We start from the raw sequence: 23,952 nt of genomic DNA on the forward strand, positions 1-23,952 counted from the left end.
GCATCAGGCGGGAAGGGGTCAAAGAGCAACGATCACGAGTCAGCGGACGTTCGAAAGAAGACCAGAAAGCATCTTTAAAACCAACAATCTATACTAAGGTCACGTTTTGACAACTGAGCCATCACCATGACAACTGAACAAATTCCATCTACTGTTGAAGACCACGAAATGCAGTTAAAAGCACATTGGAAAAAAGCAAGTAAGAGAAGCTTGAGTAAAAGGAATAATTCAATCTCTTGGGAAACACTTTTTTTCCCGCTTTCTTGCCAAGAGTTGGATGAGAAGAGCAATGCCTCATATTTGTCCGTTAAAAATTAAGCTAGAACCAGACTGCGAGCTAGGAATGTCCCGAGCCGATTCAGAAATACTGGTCTCAGGGCCGACCCAACGCTCATGACCAAAAGTGAATGTCGGAACGTAAACGGACTGGTAAATCATTAGCTTGCGGATCAGCTCCCTCTTCAATACGGTCTGGTATGACTACCGCATCACTGCTGACACTGCACCAAACCACCTGTCCATCTCACGCTCCAGTTTTACCCTCACTTCGTGGACAAGAGTCCAGGAGTGAACTATTTACAGGTTCATCTATGTTCCAAGCATTACCAATAGTCATGAGCTTTAGATAGTGACTGAAAGAATGAGATTGCAGATACAAGCTGACAAAATTTGTTTCCTCTGCAGAGTGGCTGTGCTCAGATAGGCTGAGGAGCTCAGGCATCCGGGGGGAGTCCAGAGTGGAGCAGCCGCTTCTTCACGGGGCCGGTTGAGGTGGTTCGGGCAACCGATTAGGATTCTCCTGGGCGTCTCCCGTTAGATGTTTTCATGACATGTCCGACTGGTAAGAGGCCCTGGGGATAGAACGCGCTGGAGAGATTTATATATTTCATCTGGTATGGGAAGACCTCAGGGTTACCCAGTAAGAGCTGGACAGCATTGCTCAGGAGAGGGAAATCTGGTATACTGTCTAAGCCTGCTGGCCCAGCAACCCGACACCGATAACCAGATGAAAAAACATGGATGGATGGTCCAACCCAGGCATATTTTAATATATGGGCACCAGCTATAATGAAGCTGATCAAAATAAAATCCTTTATTTACTAAAATGTTTTGTCCACCTCATGTCAGAGTCAGGAGTGGCCGGTTTTAACTTTTATTCATCCATCCATCCATCCATCCATCATCTTCAACCGCTTGTCCCTAACAGGGTCCTGGGGGTTGGAGCCAATCCCAGCTTACACTGAGCGTGAGGCGGGGTACAACCTAGACAAGACGCCCGTCTATCGCAGGGACAGACAATCATTCACACTCACATTCAATATAGTGTAGATCAGAGTAACCAATTAACCCAACACATGCGTGTCTTTGGACTGTGGGAGGAAGCCAGAGAGCCCAAGGGGAACTCACACAGACACAGGGAGAACATGCAAACTCTACACAGAAGGGCCCCTACCCGGATTTGAACCAGGAACCCTCTTGCTTCGAGACGATGGTGCTGCTAACCACCACACCAGCGTGCTGCCCAACTTTTATTCATATTTTCAATAAATTGGGCTTATCACCATCATAGTTTTGCACGAGGACCTACAGTAATTGGATCATCTAGCGCATGAAACTATGATAAAAAAGTATCAAAATGACATGATGTGGATCAGGGTATAAAGAAAACAAATTTGATTTGAACACCCTAGGAACATTCAAGAAATACCACAACTTGTTTCTTGGCAACAAAAGTGAATGAGTATATTTTCCAGAAATGTTGAACTATTCCTTTAAGGTTTTTTTACCTTCTTTTGTCAAAAATATATAACGTATCGGAGTTCTGCTTTCTGTGGCTGATACATCCGCTCAATGCTTTACAAAATGAGTTGGAATTCAACTAATTCTTCTCAAAGCGTCAACTAATCTCTTCCCGTGGATGCAGACATTTTCAGACCTTACCAGATAACTTTATTTGTGTCTTAGGTAAAGGGATCTCATCTGTGTTGTGACCCTACTTTGATTTGATTCAGGTGTATTTTTAGATGCAAATGTTGCATACTGCGGCTTAGTGTGTGGGATGCACACACTTGCTTGGGTCCCAGGTTAAGCTGTTGGGAAGTATCTGAAAATAGAAGTAAAAGTTGGGATGGATCTACTGTAGGATTCACAGGTATTGAGGCATTCAGACTTGCTGGCCATCACATCCGCTCATTCTCCTCCTTCTTCTCCTTCTTACTTTAATTTTTCAACCCACAGAGACATTGTGCTGCCAGCATTGCCAAGCCAGAACTGTGACATCTGCTGAGATTGCCGGGCTGAGCCAAAGTTACCGAAACAAACTGTGACACTGTGTGTGTCAGTCCGTATGATGCAACAAAGTGTAAACACCGGAGGCCATTTAGGGATGCTCCTGGTAAAAAAACAAAGAGGCAGATCCTGGTTGTTCAGTATACATTTGATGGGTATAGTTAAAGAGAATATGAACTTCCTTCTATCAGCTGACATCGCCTCTGCTCTGTTTGGATGAATCACCAACTGATCAGGGGAGAGGGGGGGTGAGAAACCCTGGTGGAGCGCTGCAGCTCTCACAGAAATCAAAATCCTGACAGTCATGAGCGCAGGCTCACCATACATTAGACAGTTACACCACCAATTATACAAAAGACAACAACCATTACACTCATAAGAATTGGCTACCACGTTAATTAGTATTCAGCCTTTCAAATGTATAACTGCAAATGGTCTGATCATTCAAATTTAAATGACACTTTAAACCTTTCTACTGTACTAATAAGATGGAAAGCCATGCACTGGCTGAATGACAGGTGGATCTATTCATAGCACACACCTGAACTCTTTTTTAATGTAATGCCTGACAGCAAGAAAGCACAAGCTCTTCGGGTACTCACACACAATCAAAGAGAACACACATTTGCATTAGTTGGCATATTATCAGCATCATCCTCTCTCTCTCAGCCTTTGTTGAAATCCTCCTCTGCATGTGAGCAGATGGCATCACCTCTCCACAGCCCTCTTTGATGCCCCCCCATAAGAGGAAAGGAATTAAAGGGAATCAGAAGCGGATCTCACACCTACCGTTCCCAGAAATGTGGTTCTCCACCTCGCCGTGTCCAGCTTGCCTCGCGGAGACACTAAGTTGCATGTAGAGTCCCACGTAATGTAAACTCCCCAGCAGCACTCTGAACGCTCCCATGTCTCTTCTTCTGTGTTATCTGCTCTCCTTTACCCCTCTCTGTCTCTTTCACATCGAGTGGAGTGCACGCCGAAAAAGATGTTTTTTTCTTCTTTTCTTTTTGTTTGTTTTATTGTTAGTTATTTTTGTTTTGTTTTTAATCCAGTAGACTTGCTCTGGTGAGGGGAGGGAGATGCGAAGGAGCAGCTGCAGCCCGTGTGTGTGCGCCAGCAGACCGACTGAAGCTGTGCTGCCGCTCGGTCCGCCCTACATGCGGCGGAGGGACTTCTCCCAATTGGGAAGTGCCGCGGCTTGCAGTGGGGAATACAATGCGATTTAGAAGAGGAGTGATATTAGAGACACATTAAGCAACATTCAACTTTAGACATTTTATATTTCGCCGAGAATACGCGGTTTTATGAAGCGACACTAGACCAGACGTGTTATCATTATCATATTTCATTATTTTAACGACATAATAAACGAACTTAAACATATTTAAGCATACAATGTGCTGGGGTGTGCCTCAGACATTAGCTTAAAGTGTTTGCTAACAACAGGGTGGAGAAGCCTGCTTCCTGACCTCGGGTGTAGTCTTTCTTAAAGTAAAGATTCATAAAAAAAATGAAACAATGTCAGAAGAAATGACTTTCAGACTAGTTTTGACAACACCCCAAAAAGGTTGAATGGCCTGTTTCCTCCCTGAAAACTGTTCTTCCTAAATCAGTTTTTCTTCCATGAGCAATTGGATCGGAACCAATCGGCGATCTCCAGAACTGAAAATGAAGTGCCTTGAGTCAATCACCGTAGACCCCCATGTTAAAACGATCCACTTTATAGCAGAAATAAACATGTTTCTGGTTTCTGGTAGGTTTTGTCCCTGGAGCTAGTTTCCCTGGTCGTGACAACTCAAACCATTTCATCTCATCTCATCTCATCTTCATCCGCTTATCCGAGGTCGGGTCGCGGGGGACCCCAAACTTCCCTTTCCCGGGCCACATTAACCAGCTCTAACTGGGGGATCCCGAGGCGTTCCCAGGCCAGTGTGGAGATATAATCTCTCCATCTAGTCCTGGGTCTTCCCCGAGGCCTGGGCCCAGCTGGACGTGCCTGGAACACCTCCCTAGAGAGGCGCCCAGGGGGCATTCTTACTAATTGCCCCAACCACCTCAACTGGCTCCTTTCAACATAAAGGAGCAGCGGCTCTACTCCGAGTTCCTCACGGATGGCTGAACTTCTCACCCTCTCTCTAAGGGAGACTCCATCCACCCTCCTGAGAAAACCCATTTCGGCTGGTTGTACCTGCGACCTCGTTCTTTCGGTCATGACTCAAATCATTTCAATTATAGACTATTTAGGCCTAAATTTATGCATAATTAAGCCAATGGCCGCTTTGATCAGGTGGCTTCATTGGCCGGCCTCACCCATGCTCCATCCCTCACTCATTTTTGGATGAGCCTGCATGGACTGGGCCGAGAGCCGCTTACCCCTTTTCGACCAAGACATTTTGAGGGCCGGTTCAGAGGTTTTCTCCGGGTTCTCGGGTTTCCTCCCACAGTCCAAAGACATGCACGTGTTAGGTTAATTGATGACTCTAAAATTGCCCGTAGGTGTGAATGGTTGTCTGTCTCTGTTTGTCTCTATGTGCCCTGCGATAGACTGTTACCTGTCCAGGGTGTACCCTGCCTCACGCCCGATGTCAGCTGGGATCGGCTCCAGCCCCCGGCCCTCGACCCCGACAGGGACAAGCGGTTGAAGATGAAGATGAAGATGAGGTTCAGAGCTGGTGTCTAATCTTGAACCAGTTCTTTGACGTCCAAAGAACCGGCTCTCGGCCAGGAAAACTGGTTCCAGAGCAGCACCAACTCTTTGCTGGTCTTGAACCTTTCTTCTTAAACAAAATCTCCATACATTGTATTCAAGACAAGCAGTACGAGTGTATTGTAATCCACCATTGTTGTGGCTACGCTGGAAGTGGGTATTAGCATTTCTGGGGAAACCTCAGACGTATACGGTGAAGTAATGACGTGGCTCTCTGGTGGCTCTCCAGCCTGTGGAAAACCAAAAAAAGGTTTGCAAGTAGAACCAACAGTGAACCAGCACCAGCCCAGCACTAGAACTAGGTCTGGGTTGGTCGCAAAGGGGTATTTGAGCTTTGTTTTTGGCTCTTCAGAACCTCACAGAGACTATGTCTATATTTTATACTGTCTATAAAATGAGTAAACTATTGTCTGGCTTCCTTGAAGGCAGGTGGATTTGCAGCTGAAAAGTTAGAGCAGTTTTCCATTATCTTTCACATTTTATTTTTTTTTGTTTTTTCCCCCCTCTGTGCTCTTCTCACTGGTTTGAATCAGGCTGGGTTCAGTCTTAAAAATGGTCACCAAAAAGTTTTCTGAGAAAGAAAAAAATAGTACTAGCAGAAGCATTGCACAACCAAATATACACACATTAACTTTTGTCTTTTCTAAAACAAGTAGCCTGATGTCCTAGATTGTCAGTGTGTGGAACTGCAGTGGGTGTAGCCTACAAGACTGGTGTCAGGGAACACAGCATCCCCTAGCAGTGCTGTGTTGCTGTCCATGGTGCTGAAATGCTGCCTCAGTGTTGGTCACATACAGAATTGAACAGTGGAGGATACACATTTCCAGTGACAAGCGGCACTTTGATATGAGCTATTGGACTTCATGGGACAGTATGTAAGTACTTGTAGAATTTCCATTGATGTCAAGGACTTTTTTTCAAAACAGGGCAGAATAGCTCGGAGGTATTTTACCCACCTTTAACCACCTTGATAGGCAAAGTGATGTACTGTGTGTAGCGTAGCAGCTCAGAGAAACCCTTTTTACCTTTGCTGACTTAGCTTATATATATATATAATGGATAGTTGTACTAATGTGTGCAAGTTGTCCCTCATTGTACCTTTTACTTTAAGCTACTCAGACCCCAAGACAGCAACGCATGTGGCTCTGCTTCCAGGCTCACGTCAATACCAAACGTTATGTTGTGCCCTGCATCAAAACTTCTCAAAAAAAAAAACTATTTGAAATGGTGGGTAGCCATTTTGAATCATATTTTTTTCTTAAGAGCTTCCTGTCCATTCACGCCATTGCCATTAGTTTTTCCTTCTTTTTGTAATTTAGTGTAGTTATTTGTGGATCTTTGAACACTGACATTAGTAAATGGACGAAACACCTGCAGCCCCATAATCATTCTCTTAGAGTTATTTCTGCTGTAACCCAAATCTGAATGTCAACACACTGATTCGATTACCTGACTCCAATTACCCGACTCCAATTCCCCTCTTTGATAGAAGCCATTATCCCAGACGTTCATGTGTTATTTTGTTTTGCAGTATAAGACACAGCCTTCCATAGAGAGATAAAGAGGAAAATAGAATAAACTATTTCTCTTAATGAGCTGCAGAGAAAACACACAAAGGGTGCACAATATACTTGATATTTTGTATCCATGCAGGCTGTGATGCCTACTGGGTAGTATGCCTTAGTAATATTTTGCTATGCCCTAATACAACTTTTGCAGTGTGCAATAACATGTAGGGAGGGAGAGTGGCCAATTTGGTGGACATAACTCATCCAGCAGCTGAGCTTCCAGTGCTGACCACAGCTGCTGCCCGACAGTTGGACTACGGCAGCAATTAACAGCTTCGTTTTGAGCGCATGAGTTTGTGTGATGACAGCTCTCTGTGTGTGAACTTGTATAATTGTATGCCTGCAAGGCAGGGTTAATTATGCTGAGAAATAAAGGACAATTCTTAATCAGCCTCAGCTCTGAACACTGCTACTATCTACCTGTATGAGCATGTTCATGGCGTAATATGTCAGCTTAAAGTCTCCTGGTTGGGTTCAGTACAGCCACCTGTCACAAACAGTGATCTCACCTGGTAGTGGGCAGAGGTAGGGGCCATCTTTACCACTTACTGCTTTCTGCTGTTCTAATGGGGGTTGCCTCAGTGACTGGACCTTGCTGACAATTTTTCCCACTTTTTTGTTTTTGCCATAAGGTTTACTTCACATCCACTGAGAGGTAAGAGCCTTGTCACACCAGCTTTCATAACAGCACAATCTCAGACCCAAATCATTTGATAACAATGGAAAAGAAGCAATCAGCTTTAACAAGTTGTAGACTGTCTTGATTGTGTTGACCTATTCAGGAACAGAGATCTGGGGATATTCCACAATAACTGACGCACAGATAAAGAGGTTACTGTTGAGCTTCGGGTCCTGGAGGCCTGTAAACACCAAAGCCTTGAGTCGCAATGCCCCTGTTTTACACCCTTTACCAATTCCTGTACTGACTCTCAATAACAGAATACCTTCTCCTCTCAGTCCGTATTAAAATAGAGGAGACCAGAAGCACAGCAGTGCACAGCGTTTGCACTCAGTCATTCGGAAAATACAATTATTCTCCCTCCCCTCGGCTGTGAAATTGGTGTACAACCGCTGTTAAACAAGCCACAGTCATAATCACTGATAAGAGATGCATGGGGCCGGGTCTCCTCTGCCAATACAATATGCAAACGATGCCCTGCCGTTCTACCCATCTTGTTACTGAGCGATATTAGAGTTCGTAAAAACACTCAGGAAAGAAAATAGATGCGACAGCTGTCAGTGAATGGCACCCCCCTGGTCTCTCTCGCCTCTGCTTATTTCTGCCCGGATTACGGTCAGGGATCCAGACAGGGTATGGTACACTAAATGAATAATAACACAGAAATATATATACTACTGAATACACAAGACACCAATGCAAATAGATTTTGTCTTTTGGTTTTATATGAAAGACAGTGAAGAGATGCCTGCCCAAAAAAGGTGCTCACTTTAGCTTTTACATGATAAATACTTGAAAATAAATGCACCTTAAGGTACTTGCTAAATTACAATGTATGGAAAGGATCAACCAAAGTCCTCAGATACCCCAATCATGGCCTCAGATACTTGCTCACTTTCCAGTAGCTCCTATGGCTTGAAAGGGACAAAAGTAGATGTGTGTGTCTATGTACAAGAAAGGGTAGAACAATAGCTGCTGAGCTTACAAAATACGGTTTTCGGGTCTAAACGCTCCATTGACACAAAACAGACGCACCGGCCAAACGTGAACAATTACGATCCCCTATAACTACAGTTGGAAACCTTATTCATCCACAAGAAAGAGGTAAAAGGACAATTCCGTGGTTTAAAAAAAAACAAAAAACAGCTCAGATCTGTTGAAACACTGCTGCGTTGAAGAAATACAAGACTTGGAACAACTTGGAAATCATATTTTGAAAGGGCGTTACACCAAGACTTTACAGCCGGATACTAAGGACATGGACGATTCATATCAGACTAAACATAGTGGGTTAGAGAGTTTAAGTGGGTCACCTCTTCACTACAAGACACACACACACACACACACACACACACACACACACACACACACACACACACACACACACACACACACACACACACACACACACACACACACACACACACACACACACACACACACACACACACACACACACACACACACACACACACACACACACACACACACACACACACACACACACACACACACACACACACACGGCATGAAGAGAGTGAACTTGACATAAAGAGCGAACTTGACATAAAGAGAGTGATATTAAGCATAAAGAGAGCAAAGATACAGTGAAGTATGGTGCATAGACAGGGATAATAATACAGAAGGTTTTTTTGTGTATACAGCCCTAGCATAATACACCTCCACATTGATGTGTGTGTGTGTGTGTGTGTGTGTGTGTGTGTGTGTGTGTGTGTGTGTGTGTGTGTGTGTGTGTGTGAACAGCATCATAAAGAGAGGCAGCAGTGGGCTGAGAGCTCTGGGAGGCTGCTGAGATCCAGCAGTGGGTGGGTTCAGACAAATAAAGACGAAGCAGGTCTCCCTTTCTGTGAGCATCCTCTCACTGAAAAGGCAGCTGCAGATACAGGTTTGTTGTCTCCATCTGTGCCTCTGTGCAACAGTGACCAAGCGAAGGCAAAATGAGATTTATGCGTGTGATGGTTATCAACAAGCTGTGCCAATCTCACTCACTAAACCGTGACATTAATCAAACAAACCAAACATGCAACCGGGATTTTATTACCAAATGTTTTATTAGAAAATATTTTACATGTAAATCCAAAACAAACAAATCAGGTAAAGTAGAAGAGCCGAGGGGATAGATAATAAGTTTGCAGATCAGTGCAAAGTCTGTATATAATTATTCCGCAGTGCTCAGCACCAGAGGATAGAGTATAAACAGCACTGTAGTACGTCTCCTGTTTGCTACAATCTCCTGCTCTCCAAACTCAACTCCTGCTGTTTGTACACTGAGCAGCCTTACCTGCACAGCAATCATTTCATTTTAACCAGTTCTCTGGAACATAAAAATGACGTTTATGACATGAATGAGATTTCAATAATTAAAAATACAAATAATTTCCAATAATTTGAGTTTCCTTTTCCCCCCATACTAGGTGCAAAAGATGCAGGCAAGGTTAACCCGGGTATTTGGAAAAAACATTTGAACTATGAAAATAAGTCTAGTCTAGTTAGCAGACTAGTAATCGTGGTATTGCTGTGCATGTAAAAATACCCAGCGACTTTAATATGTTACAGAAAAACACACACTTCAGTTCTCAAGGTCACCATCAGTCCCAGATCAGACCAGCGGGGTGTAAAGGTTCTGTGTGTAAATGTAAGAATATAATGTTTGTGTTTGAGTGTGTGTGTGTGTTTGAGTGTGTGTGTGTGTGTGTGTGTGTGTGTGTGTGTGTGTGTGTGTGTGTGTGTGTGTGTGTGTGTGTGTGTGTGTGTGTGTGTGTTCAGTGAGAGTGCAAGAGAGAAACTGAGATTAGAAGTTTTCCACAAGGTCCATGATCCTCTTCCGCTCAGCCTCTTTAAACTCCTCACTCTTCCCGTCTCCAATGCTCTCAGCGTACTCTGCAAAGACAAAAACCAGTCAGAGGATTAGTTGACTTGACAGCATGGACGTGGCCGCTTGACTTTTGAGGTTGCCGAGAACATCCTCGCAGGAGCTGCTGTTAGTCAAAGGTGAGTGCCCTTGTGTTCTCGCACTATTCCTAGGACCATAGAAAGATTATGTATAAATAACAAAGAATTTGAACACTTGAAAATGGAGCCTGACCACCAAAATCCAAATAATTTCACTCAAAAAATGATACAAAACAGAAAAGCAGCGAATGGTCACATCTGGAACCAGAAAACATTTGTCATTTTTGCCTTTTTTTATGGTTTCCTTGTTCCTCGGTTGCAATTTAAACTAATAAATACTTTGAAAGAAGTCAAGAGATGTAACTGGATAAGTAGAATCAAGCTAAATTAACTGTATGAATTAAATCTGTATGATAAGGCCAAAGCTGAGAGGACTGTAGTCTAGATAGTAGTCTGTTCACTTTGTAACAAAAAGTCATATTACAAGATCTTTGCCTTGAAAAAATGCTTCTATATCATGAGAGGTTCACCAACAGCAACTGTACTGAAATCCACTGTTTCCTCTGGCAGGGAACAGTAACCAGTCCAGGTGTACTGTGCAGTTCTTGTACTTCATTGTGTGCTCCTGAGCATTTGACTGTTTTCCTCATTTCGTGCTGCTGCCTCCCACACAAGGCCTTCGAGACTGTCCGATGGTCGATTTGTGAGTCTAATGTGGAGAAAGAAAAAGCTGCAGCTGCCGCAGCCCCGGTGGAGTTCAGGCGTTCACTCTGAGGCAGGGATTACACATTAAACCCGGGGATGTCGACACGGAGAGATGAAAAAGACTAGTTTTCTCTGGGAGACACTGCGGGGAGAAGAGAATGAAGGGGGCTTTCCTGACAAGAGCCCGCAGGGGGCTAGGAGGACGAAACATAGCTTTCAAAAACATAAGGGTAGTGACAGACATAATGGGAGGAGGAGAGACCTCAGAGGTATTATGGAAGAAAACTACTTGTCTCTATGCGGGCTGGAAGAACACACAAACATACATGAACTGGGGGCTTCTAGTTAAAAATCTCTGAACTATTCAGAAAAGCTCTGAAGTCATCTCCAGTTCGGCAAACTACCAGCAGCTCAGATGAGCCAGTGTTGTGCTTTTATCATCAACATTAGCTGTAATAGTCAACCTTCTGTTTACGTAGTGTTAAGCTAGCTACCTTGCTAAAATGAATGCTGTTGTCATAGAAACAACACCCACTGGCAGCGTTTGAAAGCGCTGGGATGAAGCGTTCCCCTGCGCCCTGCCAGAGAAAGATACTATGTGGACACAACCCTTATATAAAGTTCTGTTGTTTAGTCCAGAGGCGCTGTAAAGGGTCACAAGATAAGTACAAGGGGTTGAGAGATGATTAATAGGTAGGAAAAACCTTCTGATAGACAATCTGTATTGAATCATTGGAGTCTCCTCAAATTTCTGCTTTTTGTGACATTCTTTTACAAATCACTCTTTGGTGAAATTGCAACTATTCATATATATATATTTGATACATCAAAGGGGCCGCAGCAGGACCGGGGCCACAGCAGGGCCAGAGCCGCAGCAGGGCCAGAGCCGCAGCAGGGCCGGGGCTGCAGCAGGGCCGGGGCTGCAGCAGGGCCGGGGCTGGAGCAGGGCCGGGGCTGCAGCAGGGCCAGAGCCGCAGCAGGGCCGGGGCTGCAGCAGGGCCGGGGCTGGAGCAGGGCTGGGGCTGCAGCAGGGCCAGAGCCGCACCAGGGCCGGGGCTGCAGCAGGGGCGGGGCCGCAGCAGGGCCGGGGCCGCAGCAGGGCCGGGGCTGCAGCAGGGCAGGCTTGAAAAAGGCTTGAAAACTGCCAAAATAATCTTTAAAAAAAGGTTACTTTAATCAATTAAGCCACTGCTTTAATCTTTAGGAATGTTTTTCAAGTAAAATCTTAATCTGAAAACTAAGTGGCGCTGTCAAATAAATGCAGCGGAATATTACATATAAAACATTTCCATTGTGACATGTAGAGGGGAAGTTTTGAGTAACATAACATGGAAATACCATTTTGGAATAATATACTGTATTACAGCGAAGTACCTCCAACTTGTCCCTAAATACTTGAATAAATGCATTAGTTACTTTCCACCACTGTATGACAGAATTAAGAAATAAATCCAGTGGGTTGGTATTTAAGTGGAGAGCAGCATCAGATAGCAGCAGGGTCTGGAGAGGGGAAGGCAGAGCAGTACAGTACGTGAACAGTTTCTTGAGATATAAGTTTTCAGTTCAGGTCAGAAAACACAGTGTGACAGTCGTCCACTGTGGAGCACAGAGGTCACTCCATCATTGGGTATTCTGAGGAGAGTTGGGCTAAGACCATACAGTTGGGAGAAAAGTTAGAAAAAGTGTTAGGCTGTCTATTGTCTGGAGGTGTGGGGTTGTTTGCATTAGAGCCACAGAAGCATGTGTTGTTACTGAAGAAAAAAAAAATGGCAGAATTTTAAGGTTGACTGAGAAACGCAGCTATGGGGACATGGACAGAGTGACTCAACAAAAACATGAAGACCTACAGCCTCTTTCATTGCCAGCCTGTCATTGTACCCGTGTGTGTCCGTGTCTATAAATGGTGGTGCAGTCAGCCACACAGACAGAAAGGTCAGAGACTCGGTGACTCTTTAACTCTCTGCAGAACCTTTTCTTTGGCATGCTGGTACTCTCTCCTTCTGTCACCACGGCAACGCGGCAGAGGACAATACAGTTCTGAGCACCGCCATTACTCAGGTTAGTGACTGGGACTGATCTGCCATGAGTACAAGGAGAATCATTTCCAGGAGCAGTCTCTGCAGCAGCAGTCAAGGATGGGGACACACTGTACGAGAATAATGTGCTGCTATGGGACACTGTTATATACCAGTCTAAAACTGGTCTGATACAGCTACACAGGTGATCGTCTTGTGTGTTAATGTAACCACTATGATGATAGTGATAGTGATAGTGAAGATACAAGGAACATGCATATATGAAGGTTCAAGGTCTGAAATAATGCATATGGCAAAGACATCTCTAAACTAGATCACAGCAAAATCTGCCAAATAGGGCCAGGTGACCCACACTGTCCATTTGTATCATGCCCAAGCACTCTTCAGGGCTAAAGTCTAGTTTGTTTGACCAGTGTGAGTACAACTGTTTCGGTTGAGAGAGGTGGACTTGTACGATGTACATGTACGATGACTATTTATATATGACTGTTCCCCGCAACAGACATTTAAAAAGATGCAACCGAACGGTCCGTGGGGGAAGAGGAAGCGTGGGACAATCACGCTAAAGCACGGCACTACACACCTGTAAAGTTTCGTGATTATATCTTGCACAGTTGGGACGCTATATCGGTGACAAACTCTGTCAGACATACGTGGAAACACTTAGCAAAAAAACTCAAACCCGCCTCTGTGGTAGTAGTAGTTCTCGCTAGAGTAGGTGTCCAGGACCACATTTTGCCATGAGAAATGACTAGCTAATTTTTATGGCTATGTTTAGTCAGCCATCTGCAGAACGGTTTCGTAAAAATAGCTGTTTTCAAGGAAAACGGAAGCATTAACAAGTACTGCATGCATTGCCAACTAATAAAAAGAGCCATGCTGTCACTTTGGGTAACCTAGTACTCCATTACTATAACTGCATTTTAATTTTGGGGAGTAGTTCCGTGTCTGCAGATGCCACTGCACATGCTCAGACTCTGATCTGGTAAATAATGCCGCTTTTTGTTGAATTACAATTTCCATGTAAACATGTATTTTTGTAATGTAACTTTTCATGGAATTTATTTGGTAATAAAAACAATGAATTGTGTCAACCTTATAATGATTTGTAACATCATCCTTATGCGAAGTGCCAGTGATATTTCAACAGTGTCTGAAGGAAACACACAGGAACTCAGTCACAGTGCTGTTACTCCAATTATAGAGTAACAGCCAGTCTTGCACAAGAAACAAAAGTACTTTGAGTGTAAAAGTGCCAGTATGCTTCATCAGTGCTTGTCAGATGGTTGAAAAGCTTCAGAAACTCCGTCCTCCGACAACTTTCCGATGTTGGAACTGTGTCCAACAATTTCTGTAACTTTCCAAAAAACCGACATTCTGACATTCAAACCCACTTCACACACTGCTTGAACAGCTGTGTGGAGGTCAGACAGGAACCAGGCTTTAGACTTGTCTCTCAAACGCTCTTTTCATGTGAACATCTATGAATGTCTTCCAGGAGAGGCTGTCTGAAAGTGTGCACTGTTATCACTGTATTTAAATGATGTCACGTCCACCACAAAGTGTACTTCCTATCACCTGAATGTCCTCTATTCTTATTTTTGTTATATAGTTTGTTAGGGCTCCATTAACGCTGTTGTAGCATTGTCATTTACAGTCATCATCCCTCCAAGAAACTTTCACAGCTAAAACAATGACATAACCTACCTAAAGTTTCTAAAGTGGAAATAGGTTTTTTCACATTAGTGACATCAATGTTCTTCCTTTCAGTGCACTAAGCCTTCCTTCCTGCATAGCTGCTTCTCATTCAGCGAGCTAAAAAGCCATTAAGGTCAGGACGGCAGAGCCGGTGACACACTCTGCATGTGCTTAACCTTTTTCCGCAGTTTAACATTGACCGGGTGGGGCACTTGAAATGGGAGAGAGCTCCACAGTGCGGCCTAACGGAAAGGGTGAGGGCACGCGCTACTGTAGGAGCCACACGCACACATTAAGATGGACACATTCAGCAGCGTAATGGCATTGCACGGTGCAGGAGCGCACACTCACGGGTAATAAAAAACACACATACATAAACACGAACACAGTTTATGACAAAAAGTCACACCAAGATCATACAAGGACAAGTGCACGCAACATGCAAATGAGTTTGTATGAAGTGTTGCATTTAAATATGCATGCACACGGGCACACGTGAAAAAAAAATGCAAGCTGAGCAACAAAGGAAAACATACACGTCTGCAAAGGCTTTTTCTCAAAGATATGTTAATATGTAAAACATGTGCACATTGAGCAAGCAAGGACGTGTGCAAACGTAAATATGTGGACATGAAAATGTAGACAAAATGCGTGTGCGCGCGCACACACAGGCACACGCACACACACACACACACTACTGGAGAACTGCCATGCTTGCTGGCACTGGCATGCTTGCTGGCGCCGCAATGCATGACGGATGGCTCAATCTACAGCGCTACATGCCACCGAGTGCCAGTGAGTGTGTGAACGGAGACTCGTCCGAAAGCTTTATCCGACAATGATACAGGAAGGAAAGATGTTGCACCGGGAAGAAAAGAACACACCTGTGCTTGGTCTTTGAAGAACCATTTAGAAAACATACGGCAGGACAGGAAACCTTTGGGACGGGGGAATAAAGAATGACAGAGACAGGCAGGCCCCGCTCCTCTCACAATAGCATTATGATTGGATTACAATGCAGGTTTGCACGCTGGGATGCATTTCTGCATATTGTTTATTGTTATAAATAAACAATTTGACATAGGTAATAATGTTGTATATTATTACCTATGTCCTCCTTTGTTCCTCTGCTCCAGCAGGTCTCCTGATAGCCACAAGACTGTGTGATAGGTTCTGTTTATTTTTTACACATGCAAAGTGGATGTACTGGATAGAAGAATGCCCACAATACTGGCTTTGAAAATGCTTATAAATTAATCAAGTATAAAAAACGGACATTTGACACCACAGTTTCAAAGTCTGCGCAGGTATTTTTCCTTTGTTTACAAGAATAAGAATGTTTAGAAGAAGAATGACATTATTCATAGCATTTCAGTATATTCCAACACAGCCACATTGGCAGGCGAACAACATGGGCTTACTATCAAATAACAACCACAGCCAAAGAGCAGGGAACACGCCAACATTTTCCCCTGAAATGTTGCTTCTTTGCCAGAAACAGGATTTAAAAACATTGTCAATAAAGTCCTTCTCTGAAAGTATTATGAATTGTTTTAGGAGAAGCGACCATAGGCATTATGTCTATTTAGCGGACACATTTTACCCTTATTGAAACCTTGTGGGTGTGTGTGTGTGTGTGTGTGTGTGTGTGTGTGTGTGTGTGTGTGTGTGTGTGTGTGTGTGTGTGTGTGTGTGTGTGTGTGTGTGTGTGTGTGTGTGTGTGTGTGTGTGTGTGTGTGTGTGTGTGTGTGTGTGTGTCTCATCATGGCAAAATGTCGTCCAGCAGAAACCTACTGTTGCAGGAACTACCACAGAGGAGAGTTTTGATTTTGTCACCATGAGAGCGTCACAACTGTGTGAGATGCTGATACAAAACTTTACACAACTTTCTACAAATGTAATTAAACTTAAATGGATAAGAAATATAGTAAAGTATTGTGGTTCATGTGTTTTGACTGTAACTGCCTAAACTGTGAGGTAATTTCTTAAATTTAAATTGTGTTAAAAGTATGTGAACTAAAGAAAGACCTTTATTTGATACAGGCTATTAACTGAGATGTGTCTTCATTTCTAATTCACCTTGTTATACTAGTGTATTTTATCATATTTTAGTAAGAAACCACTTTAATTTGTTTGCAGCGCCTCCATATGTTTCACATTAAAAGCCCCAAGCAGCGTGGAGGGGCATAATCCCTTGTTGTAAAACATCTGCAAGAAGTGCTGCAATAACAGATCCATCAGTGCGCAAAAAGCCCCACAAAGTGATTTAAATTCATGTATCAGTGAGTGAGAAGAAGGTTTCCTGTTCAAGAGACACTCAATTCAATAATTGTAGGGGAGGGAGGGATGTATGGACTGTGATGTTGGTAACCATAATAGTACAGGTAATAGTAGCTGTGTTACCTTTGTTTGTTACTCTAACTTGATGTTATTTGAGAAATGTATTCTAGAAAGTAAAGTTACTCACCTCTCATGATGTGTCGCACTACTTTAACAGAGCCTCCTCTGAGGTTGAGGATTTGATGGACCCTCTGCTGCAGCTATAAATGTAGAGAAAGAGAACATCAGGGACATACTGCAAACATTTTTTTTTGCAAAGAACCCAGTGTGAACATATGAATAACAGATGTTTTTAAAATGCTAACAGTTACTAGCTATGCAGGGTAACAATGTGTACACTACCAGTCAGTAGCACACCACAGAAGTTGACAGTATATCTCCTAGAAACATCAGTTTGAAAACACCTGAACTATTAGTTTACATGGAATTTTAAAGGAGCCACTAAAGCTGTACCCAGACAACAGGCATTTTGGGTTTCATCATACAAATAAGGAGTATCTTCACAGATTCTCTCTAACCTCAAACATATATATACACTTCAAGTTTTGAAAAGAATGGCACACTACAGGGCATTAATTGAGGTTATTCTGCCAGAGGGATCTATGCACTACCTCAGGTGATCTCACAGGGAGTCAGATGTCAACAACATAGAGACTGAGGCGGGGCGACAATTTGCATGAGTTTGCAGTGACAAAAAAGAAAAGTGAAAAAGCTCCGGGACTCTTATAGGGTGTTGTGCAAGTACAGATGTAATTATCATCGTCAAGATTCCAATATGTTTAAATATCAATCATGATTGAAGTTATTTCACCGACCACGGTGAGGCTGCCAACAGTTTGGGGAGAATACACTGCATCTTTTTAAGCAGCAGGTACAAAGGGTTGTGATATTCAACATCAGATGTCCTAACAATTATCAATGGAATAAGTCATAAATAAAAATAAGTAATTCTAGTAATACGTAAAATAAGTAACAGGTTAAATGAAGAAGAATGTATTTTCCAAATCCATCAGATCATCTCATGCAGCCTATTAAAAGAATAAGTAGAGAGTGAAAGTGTTCATTATATGTACAATAACAACGCTGTGCATCAATTTATCAACAACAACAAATGCAACTTTAATCATTTTATAGTCTCTGTGACACAATAAAAGCCATTTCCTGGTTGATCAAATAGGGACACTTGCAGTTCACCGAGTAGCCACTAGGGGCATGTTTCATAATAGAGCAGTTCCGCATTGAACCCCATGTTAAATAGGCCATTTTCACAGCATCATTAAACCTATTTAAGGCCTGGCGCAGAAAATCCTTCTAGTCTGTATGTTCAGGTCATATCTCCATGACGACTCCATGAGGGGGTGATTTCTTTTGTACAAAGCTGGTTTTTATATTATTGGAGGTTAAAGTTTATAAATAACAAGTGAGAGCTAGCCCCTGGCCCTCACTTCTCCTCCGAGGTATGTCAGCCAGATGGACGTACCCCACCCCCCAACGTCACATCAATGCCCTTTATTGGTAAGAGTAAATGAGGCGGATTCAAAGTCTGACAAGATAGCGACTCCCGTAGGCGAATACGATTGGATCAATTTGAGAGAACGACCTTGACCGAGGGGCTACGTCCATGTTTTTATACAGTGTATGGTTTTAAAGTATATTTTGACGATAATTTGGATAATATTATGAGTCGCAATTAATTTGCCCAGGATAATAGACATGACATTTTTAGATTGTCCCATGCTTAGTGTGTGTGTACCTGTGATATCCCTGAGTTGCTGATCTCCACCATAATATAGCAGATCAACTGAAGGACGAACAGTCCGGCGTCCAGGCGACGAAGGTAGAACTCATCCTCCAAGCTGTCATCTAGGATCTCTCCCCGACGAACCATCTCCTGCACACACACACAAAAAGGTACAAGCACACGCATAAAAGAGAATGTTTTTACGCATGATTAGGTGAATAAATCACAATTTACTTTGTTTTCTGCACCCTAAAAAGAGATTCAACAAACACAGAAAACCAGAGAATGATTTTAATTTAGGTGTTGTTTTTCAGCCTTTTCCACAAATCAATTTTCTTAATCGACCAGACACACAAATCAATTGATTTTGCGGCTAAGCTGCAAAAAGCGCCGGCTTGCACATACATATACACACACTCTTGCATAGTTATCCATCTTAACAACCCTGTCAGTATGCCAATAACGCAGTGCTGCCAATAACACACAGCCCACATTAATCATCATTAGAGATTACGAAGCAGACCTGAGGGGGAGAGGGGAGTCTGGAGTGTAATCTGTTGGAGTGGTAGAAATACACAGACAGTGAGTTCATTGTTTGGCTGTCAAACAGTTTTACCTCTATGCATGGCCTTAACTGTCCATGCATAATGTGTGGAGTTTGCATGTTCTCCCCGTGTCTGCGTGGGTTTTCTCCGGGTTCTCCAATTTCCTCCCACAGTCCAAAGACATGCATGTGTTAGGTTAATTGATGACTCTAAATTGCCCGTAGGTGTGAATGTGAGTGTGAATGGTTGTCTGTCTCTGTACCCCGCCTCACGCCTGATGTCAGCTGGGATCGGCTCCATCCCTGCGACCCGACAGGGACAAGAGGTTGAAGATGAAGATAATGTTACACTATTTGCAATGAGAAATCAGATCTCCCCATTTTCTATGAGATCTTTACAAAATCTGGCAGTTTTCACACACCATACTCATTTGCAGCCAAAAAGACATGTAGCATGATTAGTGCTGTAGTCATCAGCTTTCTATTGTAATCAAATGAAGGGTCAATGTAAGCTGCCAGCATTTCCAACATTAAGGTGTAACTTTTCATGAAAAGTCATTGTCTTGTTTCTGTATCAAACATAATTTCACACAAATATTCAATAGATTTTACAGAACAATTCTAACATAGGGCGACACGATGGTGTAGTGGTTAGCACTGTCGCCTCACAGGTTTGAGCCCCTTCTGTGTGGAGTTTGCATGTTCTCTTGGTATCTGCGTGGGTTTTCTCCGGCTTCCTCCCACAGTCCAAAGACGTGCTTGTGTTAGGTTAATTGATGACTTTAAATTGCCCGTAGGTGTGAATGGTTGTCTGTCTCTGTCCGTCTCTATGTGCCCCGTGATAGACTGGCGTCCTGTCCAGGGTGTACCCCGCCTCACTCCCGATGTCAGCTGGGATCGGCTCTAATCCCCCCCCCCCCCCCGCGACCCCGACAGGGACAAGTGGTTGAAGATGAATGAATTCTAACATAAACTAAAGAAACACATTTTTACAATAGAAATTGACTATCCAATTTAGCCCATAGAAAGAAACTGAGTACTTAGAGACACATTTAAGATATCTGAAAGTCTACCTTATAAGGTATCAGTCCGACAATATTTGATTTATGTACCCTCAGATCTGTTTAATTTTAGGAGAAGATGGCCAAACACAACGAAACGTGCTACAGTATGACAGAGTTAATCAAGAAAAAGGGCAACTTTTCACTTTGTTCCTAATGAAAACAAATAGCTCTCAGCGTAGAGCTAAAGGGTACCACACATGACATTTACATCCCAATGATTTAATCTCAGAGAAAATTAAAGCTTTCAAAAAGGCTTTGTCCTTTAAGATCTATTACACTGTAAAACCCAATTATAGCTGTGAATTTTGGCTCATTAATACACCTCAGTCAAAGCCGAGCACCTCCTGAGGACTACAGTACAAGACTATTCTGGGAAAACCATTCGAGCTGCAGGTTGCTGGGTTGATGATTTCACCATGAGAGAAGAAAAAGACAAGCACATACAACTTCAGAACAAAGCTTTACTGTACAATGTCAACTGTAGCTTATTAAAGATGCAAAACAATGCAGATAATTAAAAAAAGAACCTTTAATAAAGCCATAGAATGTAGGGCATTATCTTCTGTCTCCTCTGGGTAAAACACTGACCCAGAATGCTGTTGTATCACAAAGCGGAGCCTTATCGGATTGTAAAAAACACTCCCAAAGCTTGGCCTCGTTGCTGTCAACAAGCTCCCATTAAAGATGCAAAAGAATAAAACTTGAAACAAAACTATTGAAATGTAAACTGTGTTTCCTCTTTCCTGTAGGAATAAAAGATTATACCAGTTTCCAGGACAACTCTCATTATATGGAGCCAACACAGTAGCTTGAGGCAAAGTTACACAAATCTCACAAGCCAATTTCAGCACAGATGCAATACACAGGATATAAGCCTACACTACAGGACACAACACACACATGTGACTCCTGAAGGAGAGTTAAAAAACAACATGCATACACACCCTGTGTTTGCATTTCCTTTTATTGTTTTACACTCTAAGTCCATTTCCTGCTATCTTCATTATCCCAATGCAAAGCAGAGCTGGAGGCATTTTCTGAGAACACACTGTAAACTTGTGTTTCCATTACAGCCGTCAGCCTATCAGCTGCAGAGGGATGGGGCTTTATCCCAACCATATGAAACAATGCGACTGCAGCTTGGTGTATGTTGTGTCATTGGAAAGATTAGTGGGCATACAGTATACTCGACTGCAATGTGTGTCTGTAATCAGTAATTAATTCTGAGACGAGGTAAAAGAACCGAGTACATTTACTGTCAAAACAACCAGTAAGTTAACACCTCCAATAATCTGATTGCACAGTGCATTCCTGCCACCCACCTCAGTCCATAGACCATTTTCATGGCAGACATTTTGACTCATCGTAGTAGAAAAAGCATGGGTGAAAGAGATTAAATTAACAGTAACTCAGTTCCTTAAATTAAACTATGCCAGGGAGCCAGCATGCACAATACCAGGACCTCTCTCAGTGGAATGCAGCCACTATTGTAACACCGTATCACTATGTGTTGCGACTGAGAGTGCAAATAAATGGTTGAAATAGGCTCACGCGAGAAAAGAAAAGAAACATCTGAGGGTGAAGAAGAAGGGTGATTTAGTGTGTCAGCAACAACATTGTCTAACTGGAGAAACAATGTGATTCAGGAACTCCTGTCAGTAAGGGCCAACGCCGAATTATCACACAAATTAAAGGAGCGGGAAGAAACTGTAGTGTAATCCGGGTCATGTCCTGCTGTACCGGACCACCCATCGCTGAAACCATACAGCATAGAGTAATTTGGCGTGTCGGACAACCTCCTGCTACGTGCTACGCGTGAAGAAACTTGAGAGAAGAGGTTTAAGAGAGGATAAACATTCGAAAACAATTAGAAAATGTAATGCATAAAAAGGTGACATAGTTAGCAAAAGTATAAATAGATAAATGGTTAATAGAGCCATCTTCTGCTAATCCAAGTGGTAGAAGTCTGGATGCAAACTTGCCCAAACCAAACAATTCAATTGTATGTTTTTTTTTGGTTATACTTATTTCTTAACAACCACTAAACCACTCCAAAATCAATTGAAATGAAGATATTTAGAGCATGATGGTTGGTGTCAATGTAGGGATTCATCTGATAGCAATGTGAGCTACGTCAGACAAAAGATGACAACAAGAGACTGAAAATGCTTGTTTAATCATCATTGTTCTACCACACAGCTGCTCATACGCTGCATGACAAAGAATTTATTTAGAGGAACTTGCTTCCACCTGGATTCCCCTGGTGAACCTTCAGTAATACAGGAAAAAAGCAGGTTCCTGTACTTACTGTAAGAAGTCTTCTAACATTATAATGAATGCAAAATGTTTGTGTCAAGATTTGGATGTGAAGTACCAAATTGATATTGTTTATTTCATGTGACCGTGCAGTCAGAGGCTATTTGGTTTATTTAATGTACTGTACAAAGAGTCTGCCCGGGAGGAACATTTCGTTACAGGATAACAAGATAACAGAGGAGGAGGAGGAGGAGAAAGCCATGGATGGGGACAGTCCTCTGCAGTGTTAACTTGACAGGGACTAATATAGTCTTAAGTGAATCAGTGAATCAGCTCCACCTCTAAAGGAGAGATGATATACAGCCCCGAAACATTCAGTCTACATTCTGAATTTGGGGTGTGATTGTGGCTCGTCAAGGCAACATGAGAGCCTGCATCCACAAAGCGTTTTTTTCTGAGCACCAGCACCTTTTTTGTTTGGCTGCTCTGAGTGCTTCGAGTTGAATATCTGTGACCTTTTTATTACGAGCTCTGCTGTTCAGGAAATTATCAGGACAAAGACAGAAAAGCCTATCAGCATTGGAAGATGAATTAATAAAATAAAATGAAAGCTCAGTAAAAAATGTGACAGAAAATATCATGCAGAGGCATGAGTGAGCAGATACATGTTTGTTTTTCTTGCTGTTACTATCTGCATGAGCTAGATACACTAAAAGCTAAAGTGATGGCTGCTCTAGTAGGGGTGTACGGTGTAAACAGTAGGACGGTAGGAATTTGCCTACGGTATGGATTTTGACTCTACTGTGTAATGGCAGAGCAGCTCTGACGTAACCACAAAATGTGTGTGGGTCCGGCCCTATGAGTAGAAGCCTATGTGAAAACGTAATTCCTGGTCATAGTGTAGACTGTGGTCCTGTCTCACATCTCAGCGCAACATAGGCCCAATGTGTCAAATACCGGCAGGGAGGGAGGGAGACTTGCTCACGCGCTTCTTGGTGGCGCGCGACCAGGAAGCCCTGAGCACCCCCGCTGTGCACTTGTGTGCTTCTGCATCGCTGATCTCCGCGCCTGTTGTTATTCAATTGTTTTCGTCTGGTTAAATTACCACCACAATGTCTCTTTCTACGTTGAAAAAACGCAAAGTTGACACAGCGAATGGACAGAGAAGTATTTGTTTATAACCGTGACACCTGTGTGTTTACTCTGCAACAAGTGCATATCAGTGTGAATCAAAAATCTTTATTGGTAAAGTAACTATTAACTTAAGTTATCAGATAAATGTTGTGGAGTCGAACTATCAAGTAGCATGAAAAGAAAATACTCAAGTAAAAAACAAAAGCTAAAAAAATGCTTCAAATTATACTGTGACATAAATGTTATACCATAGCGTACAGTCCTACGCTCTAGTATGT

The 23,952-nt window shown here is 42.8% G+C and overlaps 2 protein-coding genes across 2 annotated transcripts in view; both read right to left on the reverse strand.

Moving 5' to 3' along the window:
- The window catches only part of vstm2la (V-set and transmembrane domain containing 2 like a), a 50,311-nt gene extending 47,107 nt beyond the window's left edge, over positions 1–3,204 (reverse strand). The window contains exon 1 of the mRNA XM_083920264.1: positions 3,079–3,204. Coding sequence (XP_083776390.1) covers positions 3,079–3,196 — 118 coding nt within the window. The 5' untranslated portion in view covers positions 3,197–3,204. The remainder of the gene's footprint in view (positions 1–3,078) is intronic.
- A 6,156-nt stretch (positions 3,205–9,360) lies between these two features.
- ctnnbl1 (catenin, beta like 1) overlaps positions 9,361–23,952 on the reverse strand; it is a 64,474-nt gene continuing 49,882 nt past the window's right edge. The window contains exons 14-16 of the mRNA XM_083919400.1: positions 18,689–18,826; positions 17,063–17,135; positions 9,361–10,144 (exon numbers count right to left, since the gene is read on the reverse strand). Coding sequence (XP_083775526.1) covers positions 10,056–10,144; positions 17,063–17,135; positions 18,689–18,826 — 300 coding nt within the window. The 3' untranslated portion in view covers positions 9,361–10,055. The remainder of the gene's footprint in view (positions 10,145–17,062; positions 17,136–18,688; positions 18,827–23,952) is intronic.

This window comes from Echiichthys vipera (genome assembly GCF_963691815.1).
Source record: "Echiichthys vipera genome assembly, chromosome: 9".
Classification (NCBI taxonomy): domain Eukaryota; kingdom Metazoa; phylum Chordata; class Actinopteri; order Perciformes; family Trachinidae; genus Echiichthys; species Echiichthys vipera.